This window comes from Myxine glutinosa, chromosome 12 (genome assembly GCF_964187855.1).
Source record: "Myxine glutinosa chromosome 12, kmMyxGlut1.1, whole genome shotgun sequence".
Lineage (NCBI taxonomy): Eukaryota > Metazoa > Chordata > Myxini > Myxiniformes > Myxinidae > Myxine > Myxine glutinosa.
This window is the reverse complement of record NC_136272.1, coordinates 60,444,423-60,461,685: the sequence shown is the minus strand read 5'-3', so window position 1 is coordinate 60,461,685 and position 17,263 is coordinate 60,444,423. Positions and strand designations below refer to the sequence as shown.

General features: G+C 49.7%; 1 protein-coding gene across 10 annotated transcripts in view; it reads left to right on the top strand.

Annotated features, from left to right (window-relative positions):
- The window catches only part of LOC137437448 (E3 ubiquitin-protein ligase pellino homolog 1), a 112,738-nt gene that overhangs the window by 33,295 nt on the left and 62,180 nt on the right, over nt 1-17,263 (top strand). Inside the window, exon 1 of one of the 10 annotated variants that reach the window (XM_068131772.2) lies at nt 1,656-1,735. The exons of the other annotated variants lie outside the window; for them this stretch is intronic. Coding sequence (XP_067987873.1) covers nt 1,671-1,735 — 65 coding nt within the window. The 5' untranslated portion in view covers nt 1,656-1,670. Of the gene's footprint in view, nt 1-1,655; nt 1,736-17,263 lie in introns of those variants that run through there. 10 annotated transcript variants of the gene reach the window in all.

Sequence of the window (17,263 nt, the reverse complement as noted above, 5' to 3'; positions counted from 1 at the left end):
TCAAAACCTTGACGACTCACGGCTCCTCGGGGCGTGACCTCGGCATGCCCGACTTATGTGTGCCATCCAAGTTGGGGTTGGCAGCGGCAGCGCTCAATGTCCTGGCTCCAGTAGGCTTTTTAATTCGTGCCATTAAATGCGTGATTCTAGTTAGTGTCTAATGTGATGCCATAAGGGACATAGGGATAAATTACAGAGTGAACAACATACAAGGAATTAATTAACATAATCCCTGAGCTAAATAACATGTCGTCGTCCCCCAAACCCCCCCCCCCCATGATGGGGATGAATATGAAAGCTTAATCCGAACACACGGTCTAAACAAGTACTTATTACATCAAGGTTTCTGCACGACATTCGGAGCACCTACCTAAACATATCTAGCTGGACTATCTAGCTGAACTGCCTACCCCTTACAAACGTAACAATATATGTATATGTGTATTTTCCTGCAGTCTCACAAGATCTGCCTGCAACCCTCTTATGGTTAAACTGCCAAAATCAAGACTCTCTGCTCACCTTCACTCCTTCATTCCTCTTTTCTCCCACCTCTGGAACAAACTCCCTCACTCTCTTCAATCCCACTCCTCCCTCCAGGTCTTTAAAACGGCTGTTCACCACCATCTCTTATCTTCCCCCATCCAAAACCTTGATCATTTCTACCTCCGTTAAAATACCCCAAATCCACCTTTTTCAATCTCCAACTTTTTTCCTGAAATTCCTATCGTTCACCGCAGTTCATTTGCTTTATACCTGTACCCCTACCTCCCATTCCCCTGCCACAGCCCTCTTCCTTCCACAAATCTCTCAATGTCCTTGTTCTCCACTGTTGTTGTGCTTGTGTGGTTCCCTCTCTCTCCCCATCTTGTCTCCCGCTCGCTTTATGATATGTTTTTTGTGATTAATGTTAGCTCTTACACGAGCCTCAATCTTGTATACAATAAATAAATAAATATATATATATATATATATATATATAGACAGCCAGACAAACAGACAGCCAGGGGTGACAACATCACCTTAAGTGGTGTAGGTAGGTAGGTGTAAAAAAACAGTTGGTGACGAGGGGTATTTCCAAAGAGGTCCAAATCTGCAGCGCAATATGTTTACTGTTTGAAGAGATCAGTCGGTGTAAGTGAAACCCCCGAGCTGCCCCAACAATTGCTGGCTGCGTGTTCCCACTCTGATGTCATTATTGCCTTTTATCCCTCATTATTCTGAGCTCTATTCCTTTCTTCACATTCCCCGCTATTGTCACCGATGAATTGATTTTCAACCTTTTCAACGTGAGCTATGGGCCTCGCTTTTCAAACACCTCTCGGTTTAATGAGATTATCCCATTCATCCACCCGTTGTTTTGCCTTTTGGACCAGGATAAGGACGAAGTGCTAACAGGACTTCCTTATGAGGATCACTTCTGTTTATTTGGTGGTCTATGTGTGCATTATGAACATACGGTCGGTCTGATATGAACATTGTGGTCAAATGTCATAAAACAATGATGTTTAACCTGTTGTGTGGTCGTTATGAACCTTGTGATTGTTTTATTCCTTGGCGTATTTCCTCTTCCTGCCTGAGGTTGTTGTATCTTGTGATGATGAAGTCCCGAATGCTATGTGGAGGTTGTCCCTTGTCTACCAGTGTCCTTGTAATTCATGTGAAGTGCACTGATGTGTTTTAATGCTCCCATAACTTGTGTACAAGTTCATCCACAAGACTTGCTCACTGTAAACAGGTTTGTGATCTATTAGTTTTATATTTTTAAATTGTTCTGTCGTGCACTTCCTGCTTTGTCTCTTGTTCCTGATGTTCATCAATCGAGTGAATCCGTCTCCATCTCCTTATGTCTGAGGTTTATTTTTCCACTAGTATCCACATTTTCTTGTCTGCTTCCATTACCTGTGCAGGCACCTCCATATGTCCACTTCTATCGTATGATTCCTTCAAATCTGCTCAATGACACCTCGTAACCACCTATGTTTAGGAGCCGGTCCTTTTTACCCACCAAGTTTTCACATTAGGTTGGCAACTTTGAATTTTTTCTTCATTTTCTTCATCCGATCACATCCAAGGTGTGAGCAAAAAGTTTGGTGAATGTTGGGATAAAATCACTTTATTAAACACTAGCAGAAGTACTCGGCGTTGCCGGGCGGGGGAGGGAGGGGAAAAGGGGTGGGGAGCGGGGAGAGGGGGAGCAGAGGAAGGGAAGGGGAGGCGAGGGGGGGAGGCAGGAGAGGAAGGGGGTTCATATACATGTTGTTGGGTGAATGTGGCGTTCATCACGTTTCTGAGTTTAGTGTGATGCCGATCAGGAAGAAGAAGAAGAAGCCGTACTACCAACTTCGTACACTTCCGGAATTCTTTGATTTATTTGTATTCAAATGTCTGGTGATTGTTTTGTATTTATTTATGCGAATGTGTATTTGTATATAACTGTCATTAATTTAAAAAGGCTTAGGCACTATCGAGCGATGCTTTTAATTTATATATATATATATATATATATTCATTCTCTCCAAAAAAATGAACTTTTTTCTTTTCATAATTTTTTTTTGGGCTTAAAACATTCCCAGGCACTCACTGATGAACCTCTGAAAGTTTGACGAAGATCCGTTCAGCCATCTCTGAGAAAAATGGCGACACACACAGAGCAACGGCTCTCTTATATAGTAGATTAAACACTTGCATCATTGATCCTCTTCGAAATACTCCCCTCCTGCACATACACGCTTGTTCCACCATTCTTATCTGTAGACAGCCCAATCTGTAGACAGCCCAATCTATAGACAGCCCAAGCCTGCCATTGTCAGAAACATTTCTGGAAGACCTCTTTGTTGATCACCTTCAGAAGGTCTGTCATGGTAGATTTGATGTCTTTGTTCATGTCAAATTGCTTTCCATTTCATTGTTTGTTTCAATTTGGGGAACAGCCGGAGGTTGCGCGATGCCAAGTCAGGCGAATAAGGCAGACGCGGGATGACAGGAACGTTTTTGCCACCAAAAATTGTTGGATAGAGATATCCATGTGACAGGGGGTTGTGATGGAGGGGAGGAGCCACCTGTTTTTCCTCTTTTCTGGTCTTTTCCGTCTGCCTGCCTCTCAGAAATGTTTCATACCTTCCGCGTAGAAAGCCGCATTGACGGTAGCACCTTTGGGAAGAAATTCTGCACGAACCATTCCTTCAGTGTCAAAGAACGCAATCGGTATTATCTTCACTTGCGATCTCGACTGGTGTGCCTTTTTCGGTCTCTGACACAGGTCTCTTCCACTGGGAGCTGTGCCTTTGTTTCCGGGTCATACCCGTAAACACACAACTCATCACCTGGGGTAAGAATGTTGGATCTGAAAGGCCTTGACCAAACAAGTTTGTTGAAATGAAGAAGAAGAACCACCTTTAGAGGCCATTTCTCCCCGCAGAGCAGGGGTTGGCCTTTTTTGGGCACCTTGGTCCTCTTTTTGAAGCAATGTTTTATAGCCGGATGCCCTTCCTGTCAGCAGCCCTGTTGGTCATCTCTTGCGACACACAGAGAATTACCAGTGAGCTGGTACTCAATTTGCCGACCTCGGCAGGATGACAGGCTGAGTCAACCCCACTGGTGTTAATTCAGTGATGACCAGGATTAGACCCAGGATCCTAGGATCCCAAGCTGGCACCCTAACCGCTAAGCCAACACCAGGTGTTGAAATGAAGACACCATTTTCTTGTATCGAAATTGTCTGTCAGGATGGCCTAAATGGAACCAAACGAAAGACTGTTCTCTTCCGTGATTTCTAGAATGGTTAAACGTTGCTTTGCTTGGACGATAGTACTACTTTGAGCATGGACGATCGCTTCTTTCATCATCTTCCAGCGACTCATTCCCTTCCCGAAACCTTTGAAACCACCCAAACAGTCTTGTTGGTCACAGCTTTATCTGCGTAGACCGATGCGAGCATTCTGTGTGTTTCTGTATCCGTCTTGCCAAGTTTCAAACAAAATTTCATGTTTGCACGTTGCTCAAACTTCGCCATTTTCTACAATAGCGCCACAGGCCACAACCACGTGCTCACCTAAAGCAATGCCGCAGCACACTGGCGCGTACTACTAGTGGTGTTTGTTGCTGGTAAGTGGGACAGTTAATAAAATAAGCCCCACCCAATGACCTCAACAATGTTCATGCATTCATTAGTAGCAGCAGTATTCACCGGAACCTTTTCATCACATCTCATATATCTATCTACATACAAATGACCGTCGTGCAATGTCCATCCTTGACCCACCTGAGCTCATATCCACCTACAAGGTTTTCATCCGCAGCTTGAGGGAATACTGCTCTTCTCTCTGGCCTGGCACCCCTCCCTATATATCTACAACACGCACATGGGGTTCACAGCAACACCCTCCTCGTGAAACAGCCAAAATCCAGAACCACTGCTCACCTCCACTCATTCTCTTTTTCCTGCCTGTGGAACCACCTTCCACACTCTGCAATCTCATTCTTCCCTCCAGGTCTTCAAGACAGCTGTGTTTCACCATCTCAAATCATCCTCCATTCAAAGCCCTGATCTTATCTACACCCGTTAAATGATCCACCCCCAGCCCCTCTCAAACCTTTACTTCAGCCACCGAAGGTGGTGGAGGTTATGTTTTCACCCCTGTCTGTTTGTCTCTCTGTCTGTCTATCTGTCTGCCTGTGAACATGATATCTCAAAAACTTATGGATGGATTCGGACGAAACATGATGGACAGGTTGGGTGTGTGACAACAACAAATCGATTTGGTTTTGTTGACGATCCGGATCTGGACACGATAATTTTTTAAAAGTGATCCATCACCATTGAGAGAGAGAGAGAGAGGGCCAAAAACTAAATATAGCACAATATTTCAAAAAGTTGTTGATGGAGTATGACAAAACAAGGTGGATGAGTTGGTGAGGAGACGAGAACAAGCCAATTTTATTTTGGTTCTAGTCGTGATACATATCCGGCCTATCTGTGGGATACAAACCGTAAACTGTTCAGCCTGGCGGAGGTTTGCCCTCTACCGAGTGCCCCTCTAGTTGCTTCTGTATCCATCTTGTCCACTCCTTGTGTTCTCTCCTACCCCTCATTGTTACCTGCATCCCTTGTTTGACCGTCTCCCTCTGCCCCGCAGTTGGCATCCCCCCTTCTCTTCCTGCTGTTCATTTGTTATGTTGCCTCCTAATCCGTTCTAGGATCTTTCACGAGCCTTGACTATGTATAAAATAAATAAATAAAGCAGTATGTAAGGGTGACTAAGATCGTAAGACGCACTTCTTCAAATTTCCTTCAATGTCATCAATTTATTCTGCCACACGACCCCTCACCCTTCTTTGCCTCCACACAACCTCCCTCTTTCCTTTCATCCATAACCATTGGATGTTTTTTTTATGCTACATGGATGTACTCTTAGTTTTATACTGTAAAGTGCAACATTGTTGGAAAGGGGCACGACGAGTTTTGTCTTTATATTGATTTTTGTGGTGGTAAAGCGATGGTGGTAGAGCATTCGTTTCAGTGGTTCAAGCTCATATAAACGGTGCTGCAGAAAGCCTCCTGTCATTTGAGACCGATTCGGAAGTGTACGAATCATGTTGCTGATATACATGCCATGGACCCTCGGAGGAAAGAATGCCAAATACTTTCTGCCATGAAACGACCCTTTACCAGGAGCTCTTGAGTGCATCCTTACTGTGCAGACCAGAAGTGGTGTTGTAGCGGCTGCCGCTGGGTTTTCACAATCGTCTTGCACCTATCAAGGATGCGGAGCGATCACCATGCCGGGCTCGTCCAGGACGCCCGGGCAGGCCCGCGCTCAACTTGCCAGGCCTCGGTCGGGACGCCCGGGCATGCCCGGGCATGCCCGGGCAGGCTCGCCCTCAACTTGCCAGGCCGCAGCCAGGACGCTGGGCCACGCCCCCTGGCGCCGGGCCTGGGCAAAGCCCCTGGGTTAATCGATATATATTGCTGCCCGATAAACGGGTTTTCAGAGTGCCTGAGTGTTTGATTTCATTAAAGCAACTCGGATGAATTCTAGCTTTTTGTCGCGTCCATTCTTCCGATCGACGTGGGAGCCCCAGCTCCTTCATTGGTGACCTATCGACATGGACACGGCAGTCGCCCTTAAACTGCCTACCTTCTGGGAGGCTCACGCGGCGGTTTGGTTCGCGCAGGCGGAGTCCCTGTTCGCCCTGCGAGGCGTCACGGCCGACGACACCCGCTTCCACCATGTGGTAGCTGCGCTCGGGTCGGCTACCGCGGCCCGCGCCCTGAGCCTCCTCGAAAGCCCGCCAGCCGCTGACAAATACGGCGTGATTAAGAAGCTGCTCCTCGATGCTTTCGCCCTCCCATCGGCGGAACGCGCACGGCGCCTGCTCGAACTGCCTGAGCTCGGCGACACGCGCCCTTCCGAGCGAATGGATTACATGCTTTCACTGCTCGGCGAGCACTCTCCGGCATTCCTGTTCCGGGAGCTGTTCCTCCGTCAGCTGCCTAACCCGGTACGCCTCGCCCTGGCAAGCACGACGATCACAGATCCCCGGGCCCTTGCCAGAGAAGCCGACAAGATCTCCGCCGCAGGACAGCGCATCGCAGCGGCGACATGGGACCCACCGCCGTCCGACGCAACACCCATGGCGCCCGAGCACCCGGCACGGTCGACGGCCGAACTGCCGACGCAATTGGCGGCCGCTCTACCGAGCCGACCACCTCCAGCACGACGACCGAGGCCTCCACCTGACCAAGCGTGGTGTTACTATCATGCCAGGTTCGGACAGAAGGCCCGGACATGCCGACCCCCGTGCACCTTCGGCAGGCCGGGAAACGGCCGGGCCGGCGTTCATTACCAGCCATGAGCGCCGGCCACACGGGCAACTTACTGTTCATCACGGATAAAGCGTCCGGACGGCGCTTCCTGTGCGACACCGGCGCCCAACTGAGCGTCATACCCGCCTCTGACCAGGACAGGCAATCCGCGGTTTGCGGCCCCTCCTTGGTTGCGGCCAACGGATCGACTATCCGCACCTTCGGCCCGCGCAACGTCACCCTCTGCTTCGGCGGCCAACGCTTTGCTTGGACGTTTGTAACCGCCAACGTGCCCATGGCTCTGCTAGGCGCCGACTTCCTCTGCGCACACGGACTGCTGGTGGACGTCCAACGGCGTCGTTTAATCAACGCTGAAACCTTCAGCTCCCTGGTATGCACATTGAGCAGCTCCGCGCCGACCGAGCTGGCATGCACCGTCCCGGCGGCGAACGAGTTTGCTCGCCTGCTCACGGAGTTCCCGGCCCTCACGCGGCCGACGTTTTCGGCCGTCGCAGTACGGCATGGGATCGAGCACCACATACCAACCACGGGCCCGCCGGTCTACGCCAGGGCCCGCCGCCTCGACCCAGCCAAGCTCGCCGTAGCGAAGGCCGAATTCGACACGTTGGAGCACCTCGGCATCGTGCGGCGCTCCGATAGCGCGTGGGCCTTGCCACTGCACATCGTGCCAAAGCCGGGGGGTGGATGGCGCCCGTGTGGCGACTACCGCCGTCTCAATGACGCTACCACCCCCGACAGGTACCCGATCCCGCATATCCAAGACTTCTCCGCCCGTCTGGCGGGACGGGTCATTTTTTCGAAAATTGATCTCATACGGGGATATCACCAGGTACCTGTCAGGGCGGCCGACGTCCCTAAAACGGCAGTCATCACGCCGTTCGGCTTATTCGAATTCTTGCAGATGCCGTTTGGTCTCAAGAACGCGGCTCAGGCGTTCCAGCGCTTGATGGACGGCTTGCTGCGTGACCTGCCGTTCCTTTTCGTTTACCTGGACGACATCCTCGTCGCCAGCATGTCCCGGGCCGAGCACCTCCTCCACCTCCGAACACTGTTCGGGCGCCTCAGCGAGCACGGCCTCATCGTCAACCCGGCCAAATGCCACTTCGGCACGACGGCCGTTGATTTTTTGGGCCACCACATCACCAAGAACGGGGCCGTGCCGCTGCCAACCAAGGTCGAGGCCATCACCACGTTCCCGCGTCCCCGCACCATAAAGGCCCTGCAGGAATTCCTGGGAATGGTGAATTTTTATCACCGCTTCGTGCCCCGCGCTGCTCAACTCATGCGGCCCCTCTACGAAGCCCTCCGGGGCAAGCCGGCCAAGCACGACATCGCCTGGTCCGCAGCAATGGATGCGGCCTTCCAACGCTCAAAGCGGGCCCTCGCCGACGCAACACTGCTCGCTCACCCGGTGCTCAACGCTCCCATCGCCCTCACCACGGATGCCTCCGACTACGCGGTGGGCGCCGTACATGAGCAATGGGTGAACGGGGTTTGGCAGCCACTCGCTTTTTTCAGCCGGCAGCTCCGGCCGAACGAGCTCAAATACAGCACGTTTGACCGGGAGCTCCTCGGTCTACACCTGGCCGTCCGCCATTTCCGCCACCTCCTGGAGGGCCGACCTTTCACGGCGTTCGTCGACCACAAGCCGTTGGTTTACGCCATGGCCAAGGTCACGGAGCCATGGTCAGCCCGCCAACAGCGCCACCTCTCCGCCGTGTCGGAGTTTACCACGGACATCCGGCACGTCGCCGGCAAAAACAACGCCGTGGCCGACTGTCTTTCCCGGGCCAGCGCGAACGCGGTCCACCTGGGCATGGATTTTGCGCTTATGGCGGCGGACCAAACCACCGACACCACGGTGCAAGCCCTCCGGGCGGTGGAGACGGGCCTCCGCCTGGCCGACATCCCCTGCGCGGACACTGTCCTGCTCTGCGACGTCTCCCAAGGCCAGCCTCGCCCCATCGTGCCCGTCACCTGGCAACGCCGCATCTTCGCCTCCCTCCACGGCCTTTCCCACCCGGGCCGGAAAGCTTCCCAGAAGCTGGTGTCGGCGCGTTTCGTCTGGCACGGCCTTCGTCGGGACGTCCGCGATTGGACCAGCACCTGCACGGCCTGCCAACGGGCCAAGGTCCACCGACACACCCAGGCCCCGCTGGCACCTTTCACCGTGCCCGAACGACGTTTCGACCACGTCAACGTGGATCTGGTGGGCCCCCTCCCCCCGTCACGGGGGTTCACACACCTGCTCACCATGGTGGACAGGACCACCAGGTGGCCGGAGGCCGTTCCCCTCGTCTCCACCACCACCGCCGACGTGGCGCAGGCTTTCATCGCCACCTGGGTCGCCCGCTTCGGCGCACCGGCGGACATCTCGTCAGACCGCGGACCACAGTTCACCTCCGAGCTGTGGGGCGCGGTCGCCCGCAACCTGGGGGTCAAGCTCCACCGTACTACGGCCTACCACCCCCAAGCAAACGGGTTGTGCGAGCGATTCCACCGCTCCATGAAGGCCGCGCTCATGGCCGGCCTTCAAGACGGCGGTTGGGCCGACCGGCTGCCGTGGGTCCTTTTGGGCCTTCGCACGGCCCCCAAGGAGGACCTCCAGGCATCCACCGCTGAGCTTGTCTATGGCCAGGTGCTACGCGTCCCGGGCGAATTCGTGCCCGACGCTACCAGTCCCTGGTCCGCAGCTCACCAGCGCTCGGACCTCCAGGAGGCCGCCCGACGGTTTGCCCCCGTGCCAACATCCCACCACGGTGACCCCCAGTCCTACGTCCCCCCAGCACTCCGCACAGCGGAGTATGTTTTTGTGCGTCACGACGCACATCGGTGGCCACTCCAGCCGCCGTACGACGGGCCCTTCCGGGTGCTGCGACGGGACGACAAGTCGTTCGTCATCGACATCGGCGGCAGGTCGGACCGGATTGCAGTGGACCGCCTCAAGCCGGCGCACGTGGACGTCGACCACCCACCACGGGTGGCCCTTCCGCCGCGGCGAGGCCGCCCCCCGTCCACGGTGCCCCCCACTCGACCGCCCACCACCTCACCGGACCCCCTCCCACGATCCGCCAGGGGTCGCTTCGGCCGGGTCATCAGGACCCCCCTCAAATTGACCCTGCCGGTGCAAGTCGATTCTGGGGGGACGTGTGTAGCGGCTGCCGCTGGGTTTTCACAATCGCCTTGCACCTATCAAGGACGCGGAGCGATCACCATGCCGGGCTCGTCCAGGACGCCCGGGCAGGCCCGCGCTCAACTTGCCAGGCCTCGGTCGGGACGCCCGGGCAGGCTCGCCCTCAACTTGCCAGGCCGCAGCCAGGACGCTGGGCCACGCCCCCTGGCGCCGGGCCTGGGCAAACCACCTGGGTTAATCGATATATATTGCTGCCCGATAAACGGGTTTTCAGAGTGCCTGAGTGTTTGATTTCATTAAAGCAACTCGGATGAATTCTAGCTTTTTGTCGCGTCCATTCTTCCGATCGACGTGGGAGCCCCAGCTCCTTCAGTGTAAACATTAGGTCATGGGTGGTCTCCCATTCTTATGACTGGTACACCTTATTTCTTCTTCCTGCAGAATCCTGCATGACACCGATTTGAGAGGGGGCAGGTGAAATTTCCAGACTGGTTGCTTAAGTGCAATTGCAGAAGTTATGCAACAACCAACTTCCTTTGAGTAAATGTCTCCCCACTTTAAATCTATTGTCTGGAACGTGCGCCGGTGTATAGGTTTGGACGTAAAACACCAGCGCTGTTTCTGATCCAAAACTACTGCATCGAGCTTTGATTTTGGTTGATGACTTTGGAAGACACTTAACATATGCTCTGGGAAGAGTCCTGTGGAAACGGTCATTGACAGTTCCTCCATTGGTCGTGGGCAAGGCAGGAAATTGTACTAATTTACTTCAACTGAAATAAAGTCAGACCAAATATGTTTGCTTTATTCTCCCCCTCCCCCCACCTCCTCCACACACACCTTCCCCTCCAGATCATCTTTGCAAATACAAATTAGAAGGGCACTCAGTAGAGAGCATACCTCTGTCAGACCTGAACCAAAAGCTAATCGGCTTGTCGTTGTCACTTACCCAACTCATCCACCTCGGTTTGTCATAATCCATTCACAACTTTTGGTGACGTCATGCTACATATCGTTTTGGGCACAATCACTCAATGGTGAAGAATCACTTTAAAAAATTAATATTTCTCTGATCCCGATTCGAATCTTCACGAAAATCGAATCAATTCGTACTTGTCACACATCCAACCTGTCCATCATTTTTGGCTGAATCTGTCCACAACTTATTGAGATATCTTCATTTTTATCTTTTTTTACCCTATCTCTCTATGGTGAAGTATCACTTACAAAAGTACAGACAGATAGGGGTGAAAATATAACCTCCATCCACCTTTTACCTGAAGCTCCCTCCTTTTAATTGATCCACTTTTAACTTAAAGGTGCACGTAATGAAACGTAAATAGATTTTCTCCCTTACTCGAGAATGACCGTCTGTAGATTATTTTTCAGTTATGAAAATGTACAAAGCATCTTATTGATTTACTTTTTTAATTTTATCACCTTCAGCAGTAGATTTTTTAAAATTTCAAACAAGGGGAAAAGTCCGTCAAAATGACGTGCTCGACGCAACACAGAGTATTACAGTAAATACAAAGTTATGGATTTCATTGCCATCAGAAAGTATTGTCGAGTCCGTGGCCGATGAAAACCAGCCTTGGACAGATAGTCGAACAGTTAACTCCGAGGCGGCAGTTCGAAACTTGGTGGAGTTATTTTTGGTGCGCGCGGGTGAAGAAAACCAGGGTCCTACCTGTACGATGGAACCACAGGGCTTATTCCTTGAACCCACAAACAAGTAAACACACACAACAAGGTAAATTCACAATACAAGAATGAAATTCCAAAAATAAAGGATTTAATTTATTTTACTCAGCCTGCTGCAACGAGAACGAACGTTAATGGTGCCCGAGTCTCCACGCTGGAGCGTACAAGATGGCACAAATCGCCACACAGCACACTGAGCCGTGTAGCGGCGGTAAAACGTCCTCCTCCTCTGGTCGTTCCGTGCTCCACAAGGCCCCGATAAATCTCTCGGGCACACACACCACGAAGCGCAGCTGTCCTCGACCCAGGCCAGAACAAGAGAGAGCCATAAAGAGGGATTCTTCCTCGCGATGCCGACTGCCCCGAACCGCTCTTGCTCGGTCTTTTTCCACAAGCGCACATGAACCAAAAATGCGCCACCATCAGTGACCAAGCCCAAAACCCGAGAGCGATGAATTCTGCGACCGCCCTCCACACCACAGCCAGTACCAGAGAGAGAGAGCGAGGGAGGTGGGAGTCACCCCCCTTTTTCCCTTGCTGATATCACACTCGACCAATCCTAATGGCTCATCACATCATCCCATCTCCATGGCCAATCATCCCATTTGGGGTGGGGCCTCACGGCCTGCTTGACACCCAATGACGAAGCTCGGGGTGTGGCCTGTCAATTACGGTCCTTCGAGGTGGTCTAGCCGTCCTTCGGGAATGTTTGGCTGGGCTGGGTGTACTTGCCAGTCGTACTGTCTGGGCACTGTTGGTGATTGTGGTTGTTGTAATGGTGGCCCTTTTAGTTGAAATAAAAACGTAGGGAAAATCACAAGGGGGCAATTACATACTGGGGATTATTAATCTTATGCCCTAGAACTAATTAACACAAAAATCACGTCTTATGGCGACATGCAAATACTCTTATCCTGCCAGGTTCCCTACTTATGTACATCAAGGGTCTTCCTCACATCACATGGTCCATGCCAAATTATACATTCCTATCTCCACTATGGTATTTCGTCCCTTCCACCACAAATGTAAAAGTATTCATACCCCTTGACGTTTTAAACATTTTTTTGTGTTACAGCCTGAATGTAAAATTAATGAAATTTAGATATTTTTGTCACTCATCTACACATAATGCGCCACCACCACCATCCCCATATTGTCAAAGTGGAATTTTTTGAGAATTTTTTACAAATCAATTAAAAATGAAAAGCTGAAATGTCTTGAGAAATAAGTATTCAACCCCTTTGCTATGACACTCCAAATTGAGCTCAGGTGCATCCAATTTCCTTTGCTTATCCTTTAGATGGATCTGCAACTTGATTGGAGTCCACCTGTGGCCAATTTAATAGAATGGACATGATTTAGAAAGAAACACACCTTTCTATACAAAGTCCCACAGTTGACAGTGCATGTCAGAGCAGAAACTCCACCATGTTATCCAGGGAACTGTCCATTGAACTAATGTCCGATAGAATTGTGTATTGACTCGGGGTTGAATAGTTGTGTGAATTAGATATTTCTGTATTTAATTTTGAACTTTTTTTATTTGTAAAAATTTCTAAAAACGTGTTTTCACTTTGTGATTATGGGATATTTTGCGTAGATCAGTGACAAAAATTTAAGTGAAATACATTTTTAATTCAGGCTGTAACAACGAAATGTGAAATGGTCAAGGGTTGTGAATACTTTCTGAAGGTATTGTACGCACAAACATATACGCATGTGCACACACACACATGAAGGTGGATACCTTGAGACCTGGTAGGTCTCCATTCAATCTCCTGAAACCCACCTACGTCTGGATATAGCAGCCAACGGCACACACATTATTGGCTCACCTGGACTTTATTTCAGTGAGCTTATGCGATCGAGCAGTGTCCGTAGGTAAGCCAGTGAGTGAGTCTGTAAACACTTCAGTCATTATCGCTTGAAACAAAAACCCGATTTTGATCAAACTTGTCTACAAGCTGCATACCTGATGTCTAACGAAGGTGTGTTGACTGCATCAAAATCTGCGTTTATTAAGGGAGTCTACGAGGAGGGGGGAGTTGACTCTCCAAATAAGTATTTGCTCTCTTCTCCGAAACTACACACATGATTTTGATGAAACTTGATCACAACCTTCATCACCAATGATGTACCAAGGTTTGTTCACGGCATTAAGAAAATCAGGGTCTGAGGGAGTCTTGTGGGGGGTTTGAGTGATTGTTGCTCCTGATCCAGGTGAGCTTCAGGACCCGTGGTCCTATTTTTATATTTTGTATACAGCCGACAGCTGTTGTTTCCATCATTGCTGGGAGTGCGGCTGTGCCTCTTGTTTACACGAAGCAGGTGCTCATTTTGCTGACTTCGGAAAGATGACAGGCTGAATCAACCCACCTGATGGTATTTAACAGCACAACTGGGGCTTTAACTCAAGACCCTAAGGCCTTAACCTTGTCAACTTTAACATCAGGCTTTCGTCACACACCTCAATTAGACGACTTTGACACCTCAATCGAAATTCACATTTTGACACCTCAATAGACACACCTCAATTGGTGTAAATAGCTAATCCCTTTATTTAGGCGGTGTATAATGCTACAGATCGCTACTGCGATCGTTCCAAAAATTATAAAAATAGCCCGGTTTACATGTGTACTGTATATATATATATATATATATATATATGTGTGTGTGTGTGTGTACACCTCGTGGTTATTTACTTGGAGTGATTTCAATTACACTGGCCATGGACTGACACCTGAGGCCTAAGACCTCAGGCCTATGGTGCTTCACAAAATGATGGTGCATGATTTTGATTGTAGGCAGAGTCGGTTGAGCTGTCCAACCAATGGGGCAACCAATCACTTCCTCCGTGACCGAAAATATATACACAGGTTCTTTGTATGTATAGATAATACCAACTGTTCATGACACCTCCGCTGACGATGAAGTTGTCAGAGGCATTGTTTTTGGGTTGTGCGTCCGTCCGTGATAAGTTTTCGTTACGGCGATAACTTGTGAACCAGTGATGGGATTTTGACCAAACTTGGTACAAGTATATATTATGATGAAAAGATGAACTGATGAGATTTTGGCGTCAAAGGTCAGAGGTCATGTCATGTAAAAATGTGATATTCGAAAGACCAGCTGAGGGGATTTAAATCAAACTTAGTACAAGTATGTATAATGATGTAATAATGTTCACTCACTCACCGCAGGCAGGTTGGTGGTCTTTCTGTCTTCTACCGACTCCTCTCCGGCCTTGCTCCCCCAGCTCTCTCTGGGCTCTGTCCCCCCAATATTCCTTCAGGTCGCACAAGATCTGCGTGCAACCCTCTTATGGTTAAACTGCCAAAATCTAGGGTCTCTGCTCACCTTCACTCTTTCATTCCCCTTTTCTCCCGCCTCTGGAACAAACTCCCCCACTCCCTTCAATCCCACTCCTCCCTCCAGGTCTTTAAAACAGCTGTTCACCACCATCTCTTATCTTCCCCCATCCAAAACCTTGATCTTTTCTACCCCCGCTAATTCACCCCAGATACACTTTTTTTTTGAAATTCCAATTTTTTTCCTGGAAGTCCTTGCAGTGTTCATATGTTTTATACCTCTTCCGCCTCCCCAAAAGCCCTCTCCCTCCCACATTTCTCCCGATGTCCCTGCTCTCAAATGTTGTGTTTGTGTCCTTCCCCCTCTCTCCCCATCTTGTCTACCGCTCCCCTTATTTTGTGTTTTATGTGTCGGTTTGACTTTTTGTGTGATTAATGTTAGCTTTCACGAGCCTCGATCTTGTGTACAAAAAAAAAAAAAAAAAAAAAAATGTGGGTGGAGGCACATCAGTCGACGTCTCGACGTCGAGGAAGAGTGGCTTCTAGTTTTTGTTTTATTTTTGATGTTATATGACGACTGGTATGGTATTCTTGGCCTGCTCTTGGTATCATCATAAACAAAGTAGCTCAAATCTTTTGTACAAGCTCCAATCGTTTTGTACAAGCTCCAATATTTTAAATACCTCGAAGCTTGTTTGTGGAGAGACGCTTTGAATAAGTCCTGAAATATATGAATCGTCCCCTCTGAGATGGTACACGTTTGCAATTCCTCGGAGATTTGCGGTTTGCATGCATGTATTTTGAAATGTGGCTGACGGGATGGCACGCTCGCCTCTAAGCTGTCTAGCCTGGGCTATAAATTTGTAGCCTGGGCTATAAACTGCCATCGTGGTGTTTCACAGGCAGTGTGATTCATCAATGTGTGCGCCGTCCCTCGGATGGACGTTAAATGGGGCGTTTCGTCTGCTGGCATTAATTTGTGGACGTTAAAGATCCCACGATATCCTTCACAAAGAGTAGGCAAGTTATCACCAGCTTCATGAACAAATCCCAAATCCCTGCTCTAAACTGCAGGGGGAACTTAATCCGTGGCACAGCTGCGCCCCCAGCAAATGATGCAACCCGGATGTGCTTTATATGAAAGAAGCTCAGAAGTATAAGTAGAAGCATGGGTAAGCGTGGTTAGGTGTCGCTATCACTGGCACGAGAAACAAATTCCAAATTGCTGCCCTAACAACTGCTGGGAGAGAGATGGCAAACCGACCAGGATGACTCTTGCCAGGGACATCCTTCAACGGAACCAACGCTTTGTTACACGGAGTATGAAACATCAGTCAGTCAGTTATTTTGAAATGAGCAAGTCGGGGGCTTAAAATTGAACCGCAAATTTTGTAGATGTCGCGGACCGTGGTGTCCGTGCATTTGTCTGTTTCCTGTTTATGGTGGCCTCTTCCCACACAGTTTGAAATGCTCCTGATTGGTTATTTTGCATTTTCATTTTCACTTTTCTTGATGCTTGACTTTTCAGGAATACCTTTGGCTACGGCTTCCCCTTCGCTCCCACCTTTTGTTCATATGTGTGTTGTACCGTCCACCAAACAGTGATGACTCAATCTACATCTCGCTGTCTGATAATATGGACCAACTTCTATCTACCCATCCCAACTCTCTCTTCCTCATATGTGGTGATTTCAATTGTCACCATGCCAGTTGGCTGGGTGTGGGTACCTCTCTCACCAGCCATGGCTCTTCAGCATAGGACTTCTGTGACTCACTGGGACTGACACAATGTCAATTTCCCGACCCGGATCTCAGTCAACGGAACATCTTCTCTTCTGGACTTGGTTATGACTAACTTCCCTGAAAATGTCTGCTACTCTTCTTCTGCTCCAATCGGCTCATCTGATCATGTGCTTGTTAAAGTGGACATCTCTCTGACCATTCTCAGAGAGCCTCCTCAGCATCGACGAATCTGGCATTTCACTCAGGCCAACTGGCACGGTCTTCAAGCAGCCATCAATCATCTGGACTGGTCTCCCATCTCTACCGCCTCTGACATCAACTCATCCTGGGAATTTTTCCAAAGTAAATTGCTCTCTCTCATGCACAGATTTATCCCATCTCGTCTTCAGTTGTCATACCCTTCCTCCCATCCATGGTACACGGAATCTTGTGGTGAGGCTATTGCCCAGAAACAACTTGCTTTCGTCTCCTGGAAAGCAAATCCAACGGAAGGAAATCTCATTTCCTTTCACAAAGCCCGAAACAAGTGTGTGTCCACCCTCAGGAGAG